Source organism: Acinonyx jubatus, chromosome A3, assembly GCF_027475565.1.
Source record: "Acinonyx jubatus isolate Ajub_Pintada_27869175 chromosome A3, VMU_Ajub_asm_v1.0, whole genome shotgun sequence".
Taxonomy (NCBI): domain Eukaryota; kingdom Metazoa; phylum Chordata; class Mammalia; order Carnivora; family Felidae; genus Acinonyx; species Acinonyx jubatus.
In genome coordinates, this window is record NC_069388.1 from 103,707,673 (window position 1) to 103,729,595 (window position 21,923).

At 37.4% G+C, this 21,923-nt stretch overlaps 1 protein-coding gene across 6 annotated transcripts in view; it reads right to left on the reverse strand.

The window, feature by feature from the left end:
- EML4 (EMAP like 4) overlaps positions 1–21,923 on the reverse strand; it is a 161,027-nt gene that overhangs the window by 25,264 nt on the left and 113,840 nt on the right. For all 6 annotated transcript variants that reach the window (XM_053200997.1, XM_027033640.2, XM_027033641.2 and 3 more), the window contains 6 exons: positions 18,035–18,169; positions 17,788–17,923; positions 6,559–6,710; positions 4,493–4,618; positions 4,055–4,186; positions 3,282–3,349 (listed from right to left, as the gene is read on the reverse strand). In XM_053200997.1, the coding sequence (XP_053056972.1) occupies positions 3,282–3,349; positions 4,055–4,186; positions 4,493–4,618; positions 6,559–6,710; positions 17,788–17,923; positions 18,035–18,169 (749 nt within the window). The remainder of the gene's footprint in view (positions 1–3,281; positions 3,350–4,054; positions 4,187–4,492; positions 4,619–6,558; positions 6,711–17,787; positions 17,924–18,034; positions 18,170–21,923) is intronic.

Sequence of the window (21,923 nt, forward strand, 5' to 3'; positions counted from 1 at the left end):
TCTCCTTAGGGTTATGCACTTTTGTTTCCCTTAGAAATTGTAACAGTAATACATTATTAAAAAAAATTTTGTTTAATGTTTTATTTTTGAGAGAGAGAGAGAGAGAGAGAGAGAGCGCAAGTGGGGGGAGGGCATAGAGAGAGGGAGACACAGAATCTGAAGCAGGCTCCAGGCTCTGAGCTGTCTGCACAGAGCCTGACGTGGGGCTCAAACTCATGAACCGTGAGACCATGACCTGAGACTAAGTGGGATGCTTAACCGAATGAGCCACCCAGGCACCCCAGTTATATACATTGCTTTAAATGATTTTATCACTATAATAATTTATCTATACTTGTGCTTACTTCTTGATTCCAAGAAGTAGATTTCTAGATTTGGACACGAAAAGATCTTTAAAGATTTTGCTAGTCACCTTCTCTGGATCATGCACGTGTTGCATTATATTAAAAAAAAAAAAATTCCTTGCCCTAAGTGTATGACTTTTTTTTTTTTTCAGGCTGAGGGGTCAGTGATCATAATCTGATCTGGCTACACTGAGGAATTTTCAGTTTAGCCACTAGAGCCAGATATTCACAGACCCAGGTAAAATATAAAAATAAAAGAGAAAGTTCTCCGGGAATCAACAGAATCTAACTAGATGCGAAACCAAAGACGGGAATAACGTACAGAATGAACATGCATAATGACACTTCTCTTAGATTCTAAATAATCTCCAGTTTTTATTTAGTTATCCCATCACTCTCATTTATAAGGTGTTTTCTACTCACACCTCCAAGAGGAAATGATTGACTTTAGTTTACATCACTTAAATTAAGTGAGTGACTTTTCATTTTAAGCTGGTTAATGACGACTTTGCAGCTATATAAATCTTAGAAAATAACTTTAGTGTATTTAAATCAGATTAGTTTTTCCTTAAAAATTGGGGCTCTGTATATATTGCGCGCGCGTGCGCACATACACACACACACACACCCCCCTGCCCCCGGCTCCATTCATTGAATGAAGTGCTGTGTCTCAATGACTCAAATCCCTTTACCCCTTGCACTCTATTCAGTGTTTAATTTCTTTGTATAAATAGTAAATGTTTCTAAAATCTGTCAGCCAGTGATTTAACCTTCAAAGGTAAACTTTCCTTACAATACTTCTAAGTAACGCTACAAACACCATAAGCATGTGTCAAGGAGCATTGATGGAGTAGTGGAAAGACATCAGCTTTGGAACCACATAGAACCTGAGTTCAAATCCTAGCTCAATTTCAAGTGATAAGCTCTATGGGTCTTGGCTTCCTGTCTGTGCAATGGAGATATTAATAAATATTTTGTTGCACTCTTGTGAAAATTTAAAGAAATATATAAAAATAATTTAGTACAAGGTCTTAGCTTCAGCATTTGTTGACATTCGTTCAGCTGCCCAAAAAATCTGAAGTGAACTCCTTTGTGGTTTTCTGAAAAAGAGTTTAATACTTTCTAGCTCAGGTTGTTTCTTATGTGCCTAAGACTTTTTTGTAAAACAAAAAATAATTTCCGTCAAATCCTACAAAGTGACCTGCCATATACCTAAGTTGAAGTAATAATCTAATACCAACATGCATTTTGGAGAAATCTGAGATAGTAAAGCTGTCTATATTTGCAAGTTTCACTTAATCTCCCTCCCTAGCACCCTAATTCTTAAATACAATTATTTCAGAATCAGTCAAATAGCATCTCTATTACATATCCATGTTTCACAGTTTATCATTGGAGATCTGTTTTTCCATGATTCTGAAAGATTTGTAGTGCTATAAAGGAGAAGAAACTTGAATGTTTTGACTTTCTAGAGGTGTTAATTTGTATCCAACAACCAAAGGGGGAAAACTTGCTATAAAAAAAAACAAAAAAAACTCCAGATGACTAACTTTAGAATTAAATGAACTGGCTGATTTGAAATGTTTATCATATAAACAAAAGTGTTTGTATAAGTGTGTTCAAGATAGTTTCACCTCATCAGAAATCAGCATTCCACATTTCCTATCGGTTTAATTTACTTCATATTTTTCTTCTGCCTTTTTAATAAAGAAATTAAGTTAGTTGTGATGAGGCCTTCTTACTAGCAGAAGCAATAAAAAGGACTCAAGAATATACAGATAATAAATACATGTTACTTATTAAGGTTATTAATGACAGGTACTATGTAAGGTCTGTAAAGACAAGTAATTAGTAACAATTTCAGGAAATAAACCTTTATTATCTATCTGTGTAACATTAAAAAAAGACAGGATGGGGGCGCCTGGGTGGTTCAGTCGGTTGGGTGTCCGACTTCAGCTCGGGTCACGATCTCACAGTCCGTGAGTTCGAGCCCCGCATCGGGCTCTGGGCTGATGGCTCAGAGCCTGGAGCCTGTTTCAGATTCTGTGTCTCCCTCTCTCTGCCCCTCCCCCGTTCATGCTCTGTCTCTCTCTGTCTCAAAAATAAATAAACGTTAAAAAAAAAATTAAAAAAAAAAAAGACAGGATGACAAAAGCTATAGAGCAATTTATAAAAGCTCAATTGGGTTATTTCAGTTTCAAATCCCTTTCCTTAAAAAAAAAAAAAATGAGTAAAGGGGTGCCTGGGTGGCTCAGTCGGTTAAGCATCCAACTTAGGCTCAGGTCATTATCTCAGTTTGTGAGTTTGAGCCCCTCGTCAGGCTCTGACAGCTCAGAGCCTGGACCCTGCTTTGGATTATGTGTCTCCCTCTCTCTGCTCCTACCCCACTTGCATTTTCTCTCTCTCTCAAAAATAAATAAACCAAAAAAAAAAAAAAAAGAGATGACAGATTTTCTGACACCATGAAAAGTTCCACCAAGGAGAGTCAAGTCAGCAGAATTACCACTTTCTCAATGAAGCCTATCCTAACCACTCTATCATTTTGCACTGCACCCTCTCCCAATCCCTCTTAATATACTCAGTGCCCCACCCCTACCTTCATGGCTTTTAACATTTTCTAACTTAATTCGTTATAATATTTATTTTTTATTCTGCCTCCACCCACACATAGTAAAACATGGGCTCCAAAGGGGCAGGGATTTTTGTTTTGCACACTGAAGTAGTCTGAATGCCCACAGGAGTGTCCAACAAATGGTAGGTGCTCAAGAAATAATTACGGAATGATTGAATGAGGATACATAGCAGGTAAGAGCAACACGCATATTCATATGCCACTTAAGAGATTAATTCTCTAGATCAGATTGAGAACATTCCTGAATAAGTTAATCATCCCACCACTTCAGATTACTCAGCTCACATTTCCCTTCAAGACCCTACCTGCCTGAGTGCGTTCCTATGGCCACCACTGTGCCACTTGGATGAAAATCTGCACAGTGTCCTGGTTCCTAGAAGAGAGACAGACAGCTGTTGGGGAGTACATGAGAAAGTCTCCCTAGATCTATGGGATAGTGGCAAAGACATCTGAAAATAACTGGTTTCATATAATCACAGAATTCCGATCAACTTTATTGTAGCCAATGAAAAATATCACATGGATATGAGGTAAAAGAATTTCAGAGCAGGAAGGGTATGTGGGCAAAGTGGTGAGGGAAAAGGACAGCCAGCTTGTGGCTAGGCAGTGTAACAATAAGGATAATAACAACAAACATGTATACAGTTCCTTAGTCTGCAAAGAACGTGTATACACACTTAGGCTAGAAAAGGTGGATGTCTGGGTGGGGTAGGGAGAAAATACAGTGAGAGATCAACTCAAAAAGCAGAAAGTAGAGTCTGTTAGTGAGCAGTGCTTACATAGAATCCAACTGCAACACCACCAGAGGCCCAAACATTTCTGTGACAATTAATGCTCCATAAATATGTGAAATTTTTTTGACTTTTTTTCTGAAACTGACAGAAAAATTGAGCTTTTGCCCTAATTTGCTTCTTTAAAGTGGGTTCACATTACACTTTCATCCTTATTTCATCCCCTTTACTAAACTGTATAAATATACTTGGTTTTAACCAATGCTGAGTCCTTTTTCCTTTGCTGCTCCCAACTGCCGTTTGGGGAGTTTCTGTGGGGAGATTATAACACATTTTGTTTTACTCACATCTACAAGCCTGGTCCATTCCAGCCTGTGTTCTACTGAGTTCCACATGCACACCTGTCTGTCCTGAGCACATGTCAAGAGCAAATCTTTAAAGGGATGTGTGGCAAGACCCCAAAGCTCATCTGTATGACCCTGAAAATGAAATACACCCACTGTTATAAGAAACAAAGGGTATCATCAAAAATATTCAGTTAATGATTAAAATCATACATCAGGGCACCTGGGTGGCTCTGTTCGTTGAACATCCAACTTCGGCTCAAGTCATGATCTCATGGTTAGTGAGTTTGAGCCCCACATCGGGCTCTCTGCTGCCAGCGTGGAGCCTGCTTCAGATCCTCTGTCCCCCACCCTCTGCCCTCTTCCCGCCCCCCGCTGTTCATGAATGCACTCTCTCTAAAATAAACATTTAGAAGAATTGGTTACAATCATACATCTTACCTGTACTTCTATTTGGAAGCCATCATTAAATGTTCCCCGTAAAATGAAGTTTCGTGATGTGCCTACTAAAAATTGATCTGCCTTTCCTTCTGCTACAGCTCTGATTGTTCCATACTGATCAGGAACCTAAAAGATAAATTTGTAAAGTCACCATAGATAATAACATGCATTAATTACTACCTGAAGACTGCATTTATAGCTGTAAGCAATTATGGGGTAATAAATGACAAAATTCCAAAACTGAAAGTCATATGGTAATATTATACTAATAAGTTTATTTGTTCAATTACATTTTATTACACAGAAGTTATCATGCATTATTATCAACATTCTTTGCTTTAGTCACTTTTTAAAAAAAATATTTACTTTGAGAGGCAGAGAAAACGTGCACATGAGCATACGAGTTGGGGAGGGGTAGAGAGAGAGTGTGAGAGAGAACTCCAAGCAGGCTCTGCAATGTCAGTGAAGATTCCGACACAGGGCTCAATCCCACGATCATGACCTGAGCCGAAATCAAGAGTTGGACACTTAACTGAGCCACCCAGGCGCCCCTGCTTTAGTCAATTTTTATATTTATATTTTATATGATCTCAAGAGTTAAGGGCTAGAAGTAGGGGAAAAAGGAAAAAGTTCTATTAGACCACATGAAAAGTGTGGTCTGGTGTTGTTATTTACCAGTTATGTTATTTTGGGTACATCATTTAGCTAGCCTAAGACGAATTTCTTTATCTGTAATATGGGGAAATAATAATATATGCCCTACCTATTCTTAATTGTTGTAAGAATAAAAATGTAAAAATAGCCCATGTGAAATTTCTTTGTTAACTAAAAAGCAATATATTGTGAAGTGTTATAACTGTCCTTATAGGACTCCTTGGGAGATCAATCTCATATGTGTTACATGGTATATACTCTCAGTGAATGGTGTATTAATAATAAGCCCAAGGAATGACCCTGAAATAATACAATTCTTTATAAAGGAGGACACGAATAATTGAATTCTAACGGTAATCCAAACTGATGGCGAGGGGAAGAATGAACTAGATGGTATAGCTTTTGATTACAAAGAATGTAAGTTATCTGTGAAAAAAAAAAAGAAAGAAATAGTAAAGGAAGTGACATTTCCCTGGTGAACTTAAGGTTGAGATAAAGGGAACCTTTCGACTTATCTTCTTGGAAATAAAACCAAGAGCAGTATTATCAGGATCCTCTTTTTTAGAAAACATTTTGTCTGGAAAACATGTTACATGTTGAAAACACTGAGCCTAAATTAAAAATTTAAATCACAAAAAAACAGAACACTAAACTGAGTGAAATTTGCCCTTACTTTGAGAATCACTGACCTATAAAATACTATTCTTAACCATTTCACATCCAGAGACAGACCTCAATTTAATTAGCAAACTTTCACTGAGCACATAATATCTGTGGATACACTTAGTCCATGATATGAAGCAGACACAAACTTAGATAACTAGCAATTATCATTAAGCCCGCTGTTTAAAATTACTTCCAATTTGTTTTAAATGTTTTATTTTATTTTTGAGATACAGAGAGAGGGAGGTGCAGAGAGAGAAGGGGACAGAGGATCTGAAGTGGGCTCTGTGCCAATAGCAGTGAGACCAATGTGGGACTTGAACTCATGAATTGTGAGATCATGACCTGAGCCAAAGTCAGACGCTTAACCGACTGAGCCACCAGGGCGCCCCTAAAGATTACTTTCAAGTTTTAAAATCAAACTGCTTATTTTGTATGCCTTGGAACTGGATAGTTTATTAGATGAATGTCTGAATTTTAAATATGCATGGTTATATTTTTGGATCACTATAAACTAATCTGAGAAATAAACAACTAGTTATTCTGACCAATATACTGTTTTTACTTTTTCAAATTATTAATGAATGGTCGTTTTTCCTTCTTCCTTTTTTTTTTTTTTTTTAAGACAATGAAATGACAAGAATGTGTACCAATTTCCCAGGAAAGTGTGTTATCTTAATGTGGGATGAAAGACATTCATTTAGAGGGCTTAATATTTTAAAATGTTCATGTTTCATTTTCATCCTTACCTCTATTTCTCTTTCAGGATTCAGATCATGATCCCACAGAATTATTTTTCGGTCTTTCCCTCCTCCAGTTAATAACATTCCATTTCTCATCTGACAAAGTGTGAACACACTCCCATCATGAGCTTTGATTTGTTTGCTGATCTGATAAACACCTAGTAAGATGAGAGTAAAAAAAAAAAAAAAAAACACTAGTGATACATTTTCCATCAGAATTTAGTGTCTTTTTGGAAGAAAACTTTATAGAGTGAATAATCAAAAGTTCCTACTTTTACATTTATGTCAGTATTTAGTTACTCTGAAAACATTTCAAAATAATTCTTACAAAAAGATAAGCTAAAGTAGTGATAACTCTACAGACAACACAGGATATCTTAGCCTCAGAACTTACTATGTCTTATAATCATTCTGTATGGTAGTTACGGTAGGTATTACTCTTCTGATTTTAGAGCTGAGAACACCACATAGCTAGTGACAAAGCTGTGACAAGTACTCCAGTCTTTACTCACTGTTCCTTTAACTTTCCCCAAAAGTCTTCATTTCCTGCTGAGGTAACAGACATAACATTTAACAACCACTGTTGATGTGGAAGCCTTCTGCTCTGCCTTTACTTTACTTGCTATGAAATGGAGGACTGAGAAAGATAACTGGGGCAGAAGTGGGCACTGGCAGCCTAGAGCTGTGGCTTTTGATCAACTAAAGAAGTATTTTTAATATATTTTTTTAAGTTTATTTTGAGAGAGAGAGAGAGAGAGAGAATGAGAGAGCGAGCATGAGAAGGGAAGGGGCAGAGGGAGAGAGAAAATCCCAAGCAAACTCCACACTGTCAGTGCAGAGTCTGATGCAGGGGTTCCAACCCATGAACTATGAGATCATGACTTGCACGGAAATCAAGAATTGGATGCTCAACCAACTGAGCCACCCAGGCGCCCCGAGGAGTATTTAAAAATTTTTTAAAAAAAATTTTACAGAGAGAATGAGAGCACACATCAGGGAAAAGGGGCAGAGGGAGAGAATCTTAAGCAGGCTCAACACTCACACAGAGCCTGATGTGGGGCTTGATCCCACGACCCTGGAATCATGACCTGAGCTGAAATCAAGAGTTGGATGCTCAACGGGCTGAGCCATCCAGGTGCCCTCAACTAGAGAAGCATTTTAAAAACTGGTCCAGTTTTACTAATACGATGGCTGAATGATAGCCCAGCTTTCTCGTATCTCTACGGAACTTTACATATACCCAGGGAGGGAGAGGGCAGGTCCATAAAAAAATATTTAAGTAAAGTCCATGTGGAGATTAACAAACAAATTATGTACATACATACAACTGGCCCCTGAATAACAAAGGATTTAGGTGTGCCAACCCCTTGTGCAATTCAAAATCTTGTGTATAGATTTTGGCCTTCCAAAAACTTAACTAATAGCCTATTGCTGACCAGAAACCTTGCTGATGATACCAACAGTTGATTAACATGTATTTTGCATGCTGTATAAATTACATACTGTACTCTTCCAATAAAGTAAGCTAGAAAAAATATTAAAGCCATAAGAAAATACATTTATAGTACTGTACTGTAAAAATGTGTAGGGGTGCCTGGGTGGCTCAGTAGCTTAAGCATCCGACTCTTGATTTAGGTTCAGGTCATGATCTGACAGTTTGTGGGATCCAGCCCCGGGTTGGGCTCTGCACTGACGGCATGCAGCCTGCTTGGGATTTTCTTTCACCCTCTCTTTCGCCACCCCCCAACCCCCACCCCCAAGGGCTCTCTCTCTCTCTCTCTCTCAAAATAAACTTTAAAAGAAAAAAAAAATACCAGGGCGCCTGGGTGGCTCAGTCAGTTGAGTGTCCAACTTCGGCTCAGGTCAAGATCTCACAGCTCCTGAGTTCAAGCCCCACGTTGGGCTCTGTGCTGATAGCTCAGAGCCTGGAGCCTACTTCAGATTCTAGGTCTCTGTCTCTTACTTCCCCTCCCCTGCTCGTGCTCTGTCTCTCAAAAATAAACATTAAAAAAAAAAAAAATCTGCACATAAGTGGACCCATGCAATTCAAAACCCATGTTGTTCAAGGGTCAATTTTGTATGTATGTATTATATATATGTAATCAGATATATATGTATGTATATATATATATATATGTATGTATATATATGTATGTGTGTATATATGTGTGTATATATATGTATGTATATATATATGTATGTATGTATGTGTATATATATATATATATATATATATATATCAAATCCTTTTTAAATTAATTAATTAAATTTTAAATAGGCTCCATGCCTACCATGGGGCTTGAACCCATGAGCCCGAGATCAAGAGTGTCATGCTCCACCTAGTGAGCTAGCCTGGTGCCCCTCAGATCCTCTTTTTTAAAGGTGAGGGTAAGATTTTAGTATTCCAACTATAACCAGTTCATTTCCTGAGACCTTCTCTTTGGTATTCATGATATGTTAACTCAGAGAAGCTCTTTATCTGGCTAGTGAGGCTAGGAGAGCAAGAGTAAAGCTCTTAGGAAGATATCTTGTAGAATTAGTAAGTAGGTTACAAATGGGAAGGTAGAGCCTTGTTTAAATATGGCCCAAATCAGTCAACAGATCTTAAATCGCTTGGAAAAATGAAAAAAATTACAAGTTTAAAAATTATTCAGTGGGGGCGCCTGGGTGGCTCAGTCGGTTAAGCGTCCGACTTCAGCTCAGGTCATGATCTCACGGTCTGTGAGTTCGAGCCCCGCGTTGGGCTCTGTGCGGACAGCTCAGAGCCTGGAGCCTGTTTCAGATTTTGTGTGTCCCTCTCTCTCTCTCTGACCCTCCCCCATTCATGCTCTATCTCGCTCTGTCTCAAAAATTAATAAAAAACGTTAAAAAATTAAAAAAAATTATTCAGTGGGAGAAATGGGTGAAGGTGGTTAAAAGGTACAAACTTCCAGTTAGAAGATAAAGAAGTTCTTGGAAGTTAACACACAGCATGGTGACTACAGTTAAGAATACTGTATTGTATATTTGAAAGTTGTTAAGAGAGTAGATTTTTTTTTTTTTTAAGTTTATTTTGAGAGAGAGAGAGAGAAGGGGGTGGGGAGGAGCAGAGTGAAAGAGAGAATCCCATGCAGGCTCTCTACACTGTAAGTGCAGAGCCCAATGCAGGGCTTGAACTTACGAACTGCGAGATCATGACCTGAGCTGAAATCAAGAGTCGAACGCCTAAACAAGTGAGTCACCCAAGCACCCCTAAGAGAGTAGATCTTAAAAGCTCTCATCAAAAGAGAAAAATCTGTAACTATGTGAGGTGCTGGACATAAACAAAACTTACTGTGATAGTCACTTTGCAATATAAACATATATCAAATCAAATCATTGTTATATATCTTAAATGTATACAAAATCATATCCCAATTATACCTCAATAAAACTGAAAAAAATTGTTCATTTTCTAAATTGTTCAACTGAAAAATGGATAAACACAATATGTACATTTATAATGTAATATTATTCAGCCACAAAAAGAATGAGGTATTGATATGTGCCACAACATAGATGAATCTTGAAAACATTAAGGTTCTAATAAAAGAAGCCAGTCACAAAGGACCATATACTGTATGACTCCATTTATGTGAAGTGTCCAAAGGAAGCAAATCTCTAGAGACCAAAAGCTGACGAATGGTTGCTACAGGCTGCCGGGAGGGAGAAATAGCAAATGACTGCTAATGGACCCAGTGTTTGTTTTTGGGGTGATGAAATGTTCTGAAATTAGATAGTGGTGATGGTTGTATGACTCCATGAGTGTACTAAAAATCAAGTGTACATTTTAAAAGGGTGAGTTTTATGGTATGTGAACTTAATAAATCTCAATAAAGCTGTCATTGAGATTGTTCATTTTTACTTATCTATTTGAGCTGCCACTGTATTTAAGAAATTAAATGAAATTTGTAGGGCTTTGGTATCCTTTAAAAAAACGTTGCAGCTGGCTCTAAAAATTACTCAGTGTGAGGATGCTAGTGGTACAGATACTTAATAGAAAAGTGTATTTGGCAGGGAGCAAGGAAATGGCTTCCCTGATTTGGAGTAGAGCTTGCTTGAATCAGCAGAGCTGGGGGCAGAACTCCAACAAACTTTTATTCATGTCAACTGCCTCAGTGCACATCAACATTCATCACCTAAAAATACTTTAAACACTGAACACTACAACTGTGTCCAGCAGGATAGCCAGCCAATTATTTATCATGGCTCTGATGTGACCAAGAAAGAAAGGACATCTGAGAGATGTAAATTTTTTGAGTATTGTTGGATTTGGGCATTAAGACAAAAAAAAAAAAAAAAAAAAAAAAAAAAAAAAAAAAAAAAAAGCAAAGGGCTTATTTTCTCATGCATGGTCAAATAACAAGAGTAGTCTGAAAGTACCATGGTACCATGCAAGAAATTACAAAAAAACACAGAGATGTGGAATTTCATGGATCTCCATCAGAATGTAGAAATATGCAATACAGTTTTTTTTAAATTCAGTCTTCCATACTTCCAAACACCACATAAACCTCATTAAACACTTAAGATCTTCCTAGAATGATGGAATGTTAGAAAACAGAAAATAAACCTGAGGAACAAATGCTTCATCAAGAATAAAAATATCTAAGTAGCATAAACTCCATGAAATTTTCACTTTCTACCTCCTACCCCAGGAGAGTTATTTCCTGAGAAGGACCTAATATTAGCTGAGCTAAAGTTTCTGTGTTTCAAATTTATACAAATTACCAAAGCTCCCTTTAGACAGTATTTACTGAGAAAACAAATTTTCAGTCAGGGCGCCTGGGTGGCTCAGTCAGTTGAGTGTCTGACTCTTGATTTCGGCTCAGGCCATGATCTCATGGTCAGTGAGAATGAACCCTGCATCAGGCTCTGCATTCACAGGGCACAGCCTGCCTGGGATTCTCTTTCTCCCTCTCTCTCTGCCCATCCCCTGTGCACCCTCTCTCTCTCTTTCTCTCTCTCACACACACACACACTCTCTCTCTCTCTCTCTCTAAATAAATAAATAAATAATAAACATAAAAAAAAAAAAGGCCCAAATTCTCAAAGATTTCTTTCTCATGGGCCTGTATTTCTGACATTCCAATTTAAGCCAAATAATTTCTGAAATACCTACCAAGAAAAATAATTATCCTTGAATTTAAAAACCTACTATACCTTCAGGTATTTAATTTCAAATCTCCCCTTTCTTGTCATCTCTAACAGAAACAAAGTTTCCTTAAAAAGCAGTTTACCTTGACTGCCAAATATGGATAGTCTCAAGGGCTTTCTGTGCCTGTTTAAGAACTATGGAATCAAATGTTAGGGAGACTTTGAAACTTATGTTATATTCTTAGCAACTGGGCAAATATGTCCATGTTGATAATTTGGAGCATGTAAAATGGTGTTTCTTAAATCCGGCAAAGATTTAAGAAAAATGGACATTTTAATGACCTTGTAGATAGTCTCAACTTCCCCTCCCCCCACTTAAAACTTATAAATTATTTCATAGAAGAAAAATCTGAACTTTTTCATATACGTTGGAAATAACAATTACTTTGTACCCAACATGAGAAATATACCCATGTTTCTGTTGTTGTACCCAACAACAGAAAATAATGAAATAGCCTAAGTGGTGATCAGCACTTAGGTGATCAGCGTACACACACATACACATATACAATGGAATAAAAAAGAAGATAATCCTGCCATTTGTAACAACATGGATGAACCCTGAGGGCATTATGCTTAGTGAAATTAGACACAGAAAGACAAATACTATATGATTTCACTTACAAAAAATCTAAAAAAATGAACTAACAGAAACAGGTGGTGGCGGGGGAAATGGGTGACAATGGTCAAAAGGTGGAAATATCTAGTTATTAGATAAATAAATTCTGGGGATGTAATATACAGCATGGTGACTATAATTAACAATACTATATTGCACATTTGAAAGATGCTGAGAGTAGATCTTAAAAGTTCTCATCACAAGAAAAAAAACTGCGAAGCGATGGATATTAACTAAACATTTATGGTAATCATTTGGCATATACATTATGCTGTACACTTTAAACAATGCAATGTTATATGTCAATTATAGCTCAATAAAATCAGGAAAAAAATAGAAAATTCTAATTACTTTGAAGATTTCTGTTAATTTAAGGTAAGGAAAAAATGGTTTGGAAGCAAGAAGAAAATATACAAAGAGCTTATGAAGTATAAATACAGTTTTGGTTTGTTTGCTATTAGTAGAGTAAAAAATTAGCTATGGAATTATACTTCCACCATCCAAAATAAAGGGATGAATGTCCCTTTATCAGACATGTTACCATAGTACACTCAGATCTGGTTGAAAAGACTGCCACGGATGCAGAAACGTCATATTAGGGAATATGCAAAATGGATCAATCTACTGAAATTTTTGGCAAGAATTTAAAAATGGAAACTTTGAGTGTTCATTGCACTCATCAAATCCTTCCTAGCCATACTTACAGAACTGAAACCCTCAAATGTAAAGGAAGGAACAAAATTCTCAGCAAGTTTGCCCATAACGGGATCAGTCATATGGCAGAGGACAACATAGTCCATTTTATATGCCCAGCAATTTACAAAGATTAGATTTCCTGTTTTCTGTATGTTCACATGCAGATTTTTGGAAAAAAGCCCAAGCCACAAGTTTTTTAGACAAAAACCAAAATAAAAACAACCTATCCCTGCCTCCCACTTCAACACACATTAAGGCTAATGAAGGGTACATTTATACCCAAATTCTGCTTAGTGTCAGAGGATAACATGTCACTGTTTTGGTAGACACTGCTGTTCCTTTCATTTCTAATACTGAACAAACATGCCCAGGAAAAAGAAATCAGAGATAAGTGGGAAAGGTAGGTGATTAATATCACCGTTCTTTTTTTTTCTTTAAAGTTTGCGAGAGAGAGCATGCTTGCGCACACGTGAGCAGGGTAGGGGCAGAGAGAGAGAATCCCAAGCAGACTCTGTGCTGTCAGTGCGAAGCTGGTCACAGGGCTCGAACTCAACCCTGAGATCATGACCTGAGCCAAAATCAAGAGTTGGGCACTTAACCTATGGAAACCGCCCAGGTGCCCCCGCCTACCATTCTTTTTTCTTAACAATCCGTAATTCACTGCTATCCTTATTGTGAGTTTTAAATCTGAATTGGACAAAACAAGCTAAAGAATGCATGGCCAATGATTGAGATCTGGATCACTGGTAGTAAAATTTAAGGATTGACAACTATCCAAGTCACCTGCCAAACTTAGAAATTCAGTTGAATGAATATGGAGAACACTACTGTAGTACATCTCCAAAAAAATATAGTTTAAAATCTGCGCAATCACAGAAATCTGCAGTGCTATAGTCAAATTCCCCATTTCCATGAAAATAGTGCTTTCAGCTGTACCACTCAACTTTTATTCCTACACTAACATCCAAAGGTAAGAGTAAAGTCATTTCCTTAATAAAATGTTTAACAAATACTTTTCAAACAGCTAGTAACAGCTGCCAGACATTATCTGAATCCTGGGAAAGTCAGACTTATTAGGGAAGACAGACATGTAAATTAGGACTTTCCTTCTGAGCAGAGAAACAAGGATCCCCTTATTCCTACGTTATTTGTGGTGATTTCCACAGTCTGATGCAGAGACTCCAGAGAGACAAAGGGAAGTTGTTTCAGCGTGTTTAAGGTGAGGGGGATGAATAAGAGAAACCAGGGTATGCTGCTCTCCCAATCCCGAGGGGAAATGTCTCAGGCACCCCAAGTTGGTTCCCTGTCAACCCCTACCTCTCTTCTTGTGGATTCTCAGACTCTGATTGGTAGCTAGTTTTCTTTCTGCGGTTACCACCTGTTACTGCTAATAAATAATCTCTCTCTGCTCCCAGCCCACTGATTTTAGAACAACATCTCTAATTTTTCTTATAAACTTCTACTCTGAAGGAAGCATGATAGTCTGGATATTTTTTCAGCTTTTTCTTAATAGTAAAAAAAAAAGGGGGGGGTGTTGAAAAAGGTTATTTTCAATGTTGCTCTTGTAATTTTTTTCACCTACCAGAGAAAAGGGCAAAGTGGACCTACGTGGTACAAATGGGGCTTAAAAATTTATCTTTATTTCTGAGAAAAATCAATTTGAGGTAAAGCTAAAGAAATGCCAAAGCCCATTATGGGGGCTGGGAAGAGGGGTTGTAGTGAGAAAAAGAAGGGGACCAAACTATGAGTTTATTCTCCCCCCCTCCCATTTTATAATATGGCCATGCATATTTAAAAAAAATTTTTTTTAAACATTTATATTTATTTTTGAGAGACAGAGAGAGAGCATGAGCAGGGGGAGGGGCAGAGAGAGAGGGAGACACAGAATCCAAAGCAGGTTCCAGGCTCCAAGCTATCAGCACAGAGCCTGATGTGGGGCTTGAACTCACAAGCTGTGAGATCATGACCTGAGCCGAAGTTGGACGCTTAACCAACTGAGTCACCCAGATGTCCCTGTTTCTTTCTTTGTTTTTTTTTTTTTTATGGTATTTTTAATTTTTTTTTCAAGTTTTTAAAAAATTTATTAGTTTTTAAAATTTACATTCAAGTAGTTATCATATAGTGTAACAATGATTTCAGGAGTAGATCCCTTAATGCTCCTTACCCATTTAGCCCATTCCTCCTCCCACAACTCCACCACTAACCCTGTTTGTTCTCCATATTTAAGAGTGTCTTATGTTTTGTCCCCATTTTTATATTATTTTTGCTTCCCTTCCCTTATGTTCATCTGTCTTGTATCTTAAAGTCCTCATATAAGTGAAGTCATATGATATTTGTCTTTCTCTAATTTCGCTTAGCATAATACCATCTAGTTCTATCCAGGTAGTTGCAAATGGCAAGATTTCATTCTTTTTGATTAACATGGCCATACACACTACCCTCACAGGACCCAGCGCAAGGGAGACTGAACCCTCTAGTCTGTTGCTATGTTGAGAAAAGCAGAGGAGAAAGGTAGGAAATGTGCCACAAATGTAGTAATTGGGACAATCATTCTTTATTACTATACTATAAAGAGCTGCTAGTCATGAGCTGTTAAGATCTTTGGAAACAGCCTTTCAAGAGTTGATAAGGATAGTTTTAATCACTAATTGTTTAGAAAATAATATCTCTAAGTTCACGGGGTTTTGGTTTTATTATTATTTGTTATAGTAAATCTACTATCCACAGAAAAGACAAAGGTTTTAGCTGGATCTCAATTCCAACAAATAGAACTCTGAAGTAATGGAGTCTGACTATGTAAAGTCTGACTTTACATGACATTACTATTGTTCTTTTTGTATCCATTAAAAACAGAAACCTCAGGGGTGCCTGGATGGCTCAGCTGGTTAAGTGTCCGACTCTTGGTTCTGACTCAGGTCATGACCTTGTGGCTTCATGGGACTGGGCATGTACTGACAATGTAGGGCCTGCTTGGGATTCTCTCTCCCCTTCTCTCTCTGCCTCTCCTCTGCTCACACTGTCCCTTTAAAAACGTCAAGTCTTTAACAAAGTCACCTTTACTGAGAGCAATGTCATCCTGCATGACCCCCCCCCACCCCCCATTTACCCACATAGAATATCTCAGCTTCTAAAGCTCCAGTCTCAGAATGAATGGAAGCTCTTGCTCTTTTTCAAGGATAATTCTTCCTCCTATACCCAATCCAGGTATTCTCCTGTCTCTAAGAGTTTTAGTTTCCTCCTTGTCACTGGCAATTCCCATTTTACTTCAGGTTTTAGGCACCCTTCAAAAGACTACTGACTGACTCAGTAACTCTCTACTTCCCATTCCATTTTCACCTTGGATTCTCAAAATTCTCCATTTTCAAACTGTCCATTCTATACTTAGCTGTTTTGGGGCCTTAATCTAAGTTCTGTTGATACTGTAAACCACTAATGGTTGTTTCTTAGTTTTGATTCTTGATAGCACTGATACTCCTAGAAACTCCTCCCTTCTTTGGGGGCACTAAATAAACACTTCTATCTTGTTAACTTTTTCTTTTTTTAATTTTTTTTATATTTATTTATTTTTGAGAGACAGAGACATAGCACAAGTCGGGGAGGGGCAGAGAGAGAAGGAGACACAGAATCTGAAGCAGGCCCCAAGCTCCAAGCCATCAGCACAGAACCCGATGCCAGGGATCAAACCCACAAACTGTGAGATAATGACCTGAGCCGAAGTCGGATGCTTAACTGACTGAGCCACCCACGTGCCCCAACTTTTTTCTTTTTACATCTTATTTCTCACCAGGGTCTTTTCTGGTATCTAACTGGGGGATAAAGACCATCAGCCTCACAACTCGTCTTTCATGGTCAACTCAACCAGTTTTAAGGATTCTTCTTTGGTTACAAAAAAATCTGTACCTTAATCCTTACTTAAATTTTTAATTACTCAGACTATATTAATTAAACTGATAGTAGGAATTATAAAACACTACTCTTTTTTAAAATCAAATTTCCTTCGGGGTGCCTGGGTGGCTCAGTCAGTTGAGCATCCAACTTCGGCTCAGGTCATGATCACGGTTTGTGAGTTCAAGCCCCACGTTGGGCTCTGTGCTGACACCTTGGAGCTTGGAGCCTGCTATGGATTCTGTGTCTCCCTCTCTCTCTGCCCCACCCCGACTTGTGCTCTTTCTCTGTCTCTCAAAAATAAGTAAATGTAAAAAAAAAGTAAAAAAAAAAAAACAATTAAAAAAAATCAAATTTCCCTCAAGTTGGCTATTTCTCATCTTTGTTAACACTTGTACACGACAAACTTATTCACATTATCCTGGATGCCTCACATTCATATCCATCTTTCTGCCTCTGCTTGCACTGTTTCCCTAAACTGGGATCAATGTTCCATATCTTTTGAAGTTTTGTAACATTATGGCTTAACTTAAATACCATTTCTTCTGTGAAGCCTTCACAAAACACTAAAGATCAGGATGATTTCTCTCTCAATCTTTGTACTCTTTGAATTAGTATATATCTTTATCATCTCTAATTACTTTGTATTAACCTCCTAGAAGGAAAGGTTCAATATAGTCAAACGTAGGTTATATACGGTCATGAATAGCTGTGTAAACAATTTAACTTTAAAAAACAGATCATGAAAAACGTTAAAAACAAAATGCATGTTGATGACTCTCCTGGTCTGAGTAAGAGCCGGCCTACAACAGCAAGACGTACACATTAAAAGTGAGGACTTCAGTGTGAGAATACTGTACCTTTAGGCCCTTTCCCTGGTGTCGGTTCTACAGTAGTTTTGCTCCATATAAGTATGACTCCACCTGAGTCACCAGTAAGAACATCTCCGTTTCCCAAGAATGCTAAACACTGCACAAATTTTGGTTTTTCATATTTCTACAATGAAACAATGAGAATTTTCAGTTTTTCCTTTGGCATGATGACTATGTTTACTAAACAATAAAAATTAAAAGTTTTATAATGAAGTTTTAACATTCTGATCCTTACCCCAAAAATTCCCTGTTTTCTTGTTAGTGAATTACCACTCCAGGTCCAGAAAAAAATATGAGATTTACCACATGTTATGATGGTATTTGCGTCTGTTGGATGGAATTCCACAGCCAAAACAACTTCATTTGTTGTCTGTGGATAAGAAATAAAGCTTTAGATGAAGTGTATATCCTTATCTCCAGCAAGTACCAATTATAGCTACTGACAATTGAAGACTAGGAAACATTTTGAGATAATGCCTTTTCTATTAAGATCAATTTTCCTGAAAAATTTTAATAGATTTTTAGAATAATGATTTAAATTTGATGTCCTCACACTAGTGTATCATCTTTTATGCTATTTATATATAATAACTCTGCATTAGGAAGACATATGAATTAGTTTTAGATTATTTTAATTTCCTGCACATTCAGGGAAAAGTATGATAATAGTAGCAAATCAAGAGCCATGTACATTCTATCTTAAAGACAGATTGCCATTCTGATTAAAAAAAAAAGTCTTATCTTTCTTTATACTATTATTATTGACCATTCAAGAAAATATTACTGATTTAGAGATTCGTCATGAGGTTGAAGGCTTAAAAAGTAGACACAGAATAGTCACTACAGATTCCTATAGAAATGAAAAAACAAAAAAGAAAGAATTTTTATGCTCTTTCTAGAAAGGACAAGATTTAAAAGAACTGGAGTGAAAAAGGAAGAAAACAGGCATGAGAGTCACAAAGGAATTACAAATGTAGTGTTTTCACAAAATTACTGAATTGAGGATACTTAAAAAATTGCTTTTAATGTTAATTTTTGAGAGAGAGAACGAGTGAGCAAATGTGGGGGAGGGGCAGAGAGAGAGCGAGCAAGCGAGAGCGAGAGAGAAAGAGGGGGAAACAGAAGATCTGAAGCAGGCTCTGTGCTGACAGCAGAGAGCCTGATGTGGGGCTCGAACCCACAAACCATGAGACCATGATCTGAGCTGAAGTTGGACGCTTAACCGACTAGGCCACCCAGGCGCCCAGAGGTTTTATATATATGTATTTTTTTTCCCTTTTTTTAATGTTTTTACTTAGTTTTTTGAGAGGGAGTGTGAGCAGGGGAGGAGCAGAGAGAGAGGGAGACACAGATTCTGAAGTAGGCTCTAGACTCTGAGGTGTCAGCACAGAGCCCGACAGAGGGCTCAAACCTACAAACTGAGATTATGACCTGAGCTGAAGTCAGGCGCTCAACTGACTTAGCCACCCAGGCGCCCCTACATTTTAATAATTAAACAGCCCTTAGTTTTCACTTGGATAAAATAAAAACTACTTGACAGTTGAATCTCATGCCAAATGGATTAACTGATGGTTATAAAGCTAACTACAAATATTTCCAGTATACAAACCCATAATGCTAGTGGTAAGATATCAAGACATGATTTGAAATAATCTATGAAATTAAATCACTTTGGGTATGAGTGTAGCATAATAGAATATTTTACTTGGATTTTTATTGTTGTATATTTTATACACACACACACACACACACACACACACACACACACACAAAGTACACAAATCCTAAGTGCATAGCTTGATAAATTTTCACAAATCGAACACATCTCTGCATAGAAGAAAAAGAACATTATTACTAACATCGCACAAACACCTTAGATCCCTTTAGAAAAGGGGACACTATCCCCTCCCTCTGTTCAAGCAGCTATGATCCTGATTTGTGGCAGCACAGATTACTTTGCTTTATTTAAATGGAATCACACAGAATATACTCCTTTGTGTCTGGCCCTATTTTATCTACATTCATGAGATTTACTTCATATTGGTGCATATATTGTAATTTTTTCCTCCTCATTACTGTATTGTATTCTTTTATATGTAAAGACCACGTTATTGATTTATCCATCCTCCTACTAACTGGCATTTGGGTAACTTCCTTTTTTTTTGTTTTTTGCTACCATTATTTTTGATTACTTGTCTTTTGGTCAACACATGTATATACTTCTGTTGGATTTATACCAAGGAGTGGAACAGGATGGTAGAGGGTATGCACATGTGTATGTTCAAACTTAGAAGGTAATGCCAAACAGTTTTCCAAAATAGCTGTGTCAATTTCTATGTCCAACATACAGGAGTGTATGCGAGTTCCGGTTAATTTACACCCTCATCAACTTTAGTTATTTTTGTCCACTCTCATCCCTTCATATTTCCACATACACTTAGCTTGTCAACATCCATGAAAATCATGCTGAGATTTTGACTATGTTGAAAGTACAGATCGGGGCACCTGGGTGGCTCAGTCGGCTAAGGGTCTGACTTCGGCTCAGGTCATGATCTCACAGCTCATGAGTTCGAGCTCCGTGTCGGGCTCTGTGCTGACAGCTCAGAGCCTGGAGCCTGCTTCGGATTCTGTGTTTCCCTCTCTCTCTGCCCCACCCCTGCTTGAGCTGTTTCTCTCGGTCTCTCAAAAAATGAATAAATGTTAAAAAAATGTTAAAATGTTTAAAAAATTAAAAAAAGGGAAAGTACAGATCAGAAATAAATTTTTAAAAAGTACAGATCAATATGCAGAGAAGTAACAATTTGTATATCCACGATTATTGTATATTGTATCCACGATTATTATATATTCCTCCATTTATTTAGGTCTTCCTTAGTTTCTGTCAATAAGGTTTTGAAGTTGCCTTATTGAATTTGAAACTTCTATAAATTAACTAGGTATGTACCAGTTCCCAAATTTTTGTGACTTAACAAAAATAGAGCTTACCTACAGTGGAAGAGACTAAGGTCAACACACAGGGGAAAGAGGAGAGACAAGAGAGTCAGTGATCCGGTCCCTGAATCAAGTCATTCCTGAGATAAAATTCCCCTCTGACTTTTATTAGAGGTTTTCTTTTTCTCCCTAAACATGAATAAATTCTCTTTAAGTTATCTTTAGTTGTTTTTCAGTCACTTGCACTGAAAAGAGCTCTAATACAGACATCTGGGACAGACCTTAGGGAACTTCAGTGTGAGAAGCAAGGGGAAAGAGTTTCTAGCTTGCACAAGTAGTTGGAATGTGGTGTTAATCACAGAGAGGCGAAAACTGTTTGGGGTCTAAGGGGGATGACTGGCGCACATTGGGACATGTTGATTTTGACTTGCAGGACAGGACACTCAAATAAATGAGAGAGATCTGGGCTAGAGTTAACTGATCGGGGACACAGTAGACAGTAACTAAGGCCATGAGAGAATACATGATACCAGTGGAGGACACAGGATATAACTCTGAAGAATACCAACATTTAAGGTCTTGGAAAGGAGAACACAGAGTGGCCAGTAGGAGGAAAACCACAAGACATCATCTGATAGCCTTTACTACAAAGGATCAAACGCACACATTTTACTTTGGTATAACATCCTTATGTTTCAATGTTAAATTACTCTAAATGATGGCTGAAAGACACTCTATATCTTCATTTATGTTTTTCAAGGTTTGAGGTTTCTGGACATGTTATATTCTTTTCAATTAAAATCAAATCTACTCTATTTTTTTCAAAAGATTAACTCACACTATTTAAAAGAATCTCTTTTTGGCCAACAAGCTGAAAGCTTTAGCTTATACCAAACAAAACTGCTGAGAGAGAGAGTGCTCAACTAAAAAGGAATGTGATGTTATTTAAGAGTACAGCAAATATGTCATAGGCTTTTTTTAGTCATCCTGTCACTCTGAATCCCTCTGAAAGCCTGTCAGAAGGAGGCCATTTCGACCCATATTTGCAGCATTAACCTTATATTCTTCTCTTACAAGTTATAGCCAGATCCACACAAAGGGATCAACCCTATTCTATAGCAATTATAAATACTATAGCAGTTTATGTAATAATCCCATACATGTATTAAAACCAAAAAACTTATCCTTACATA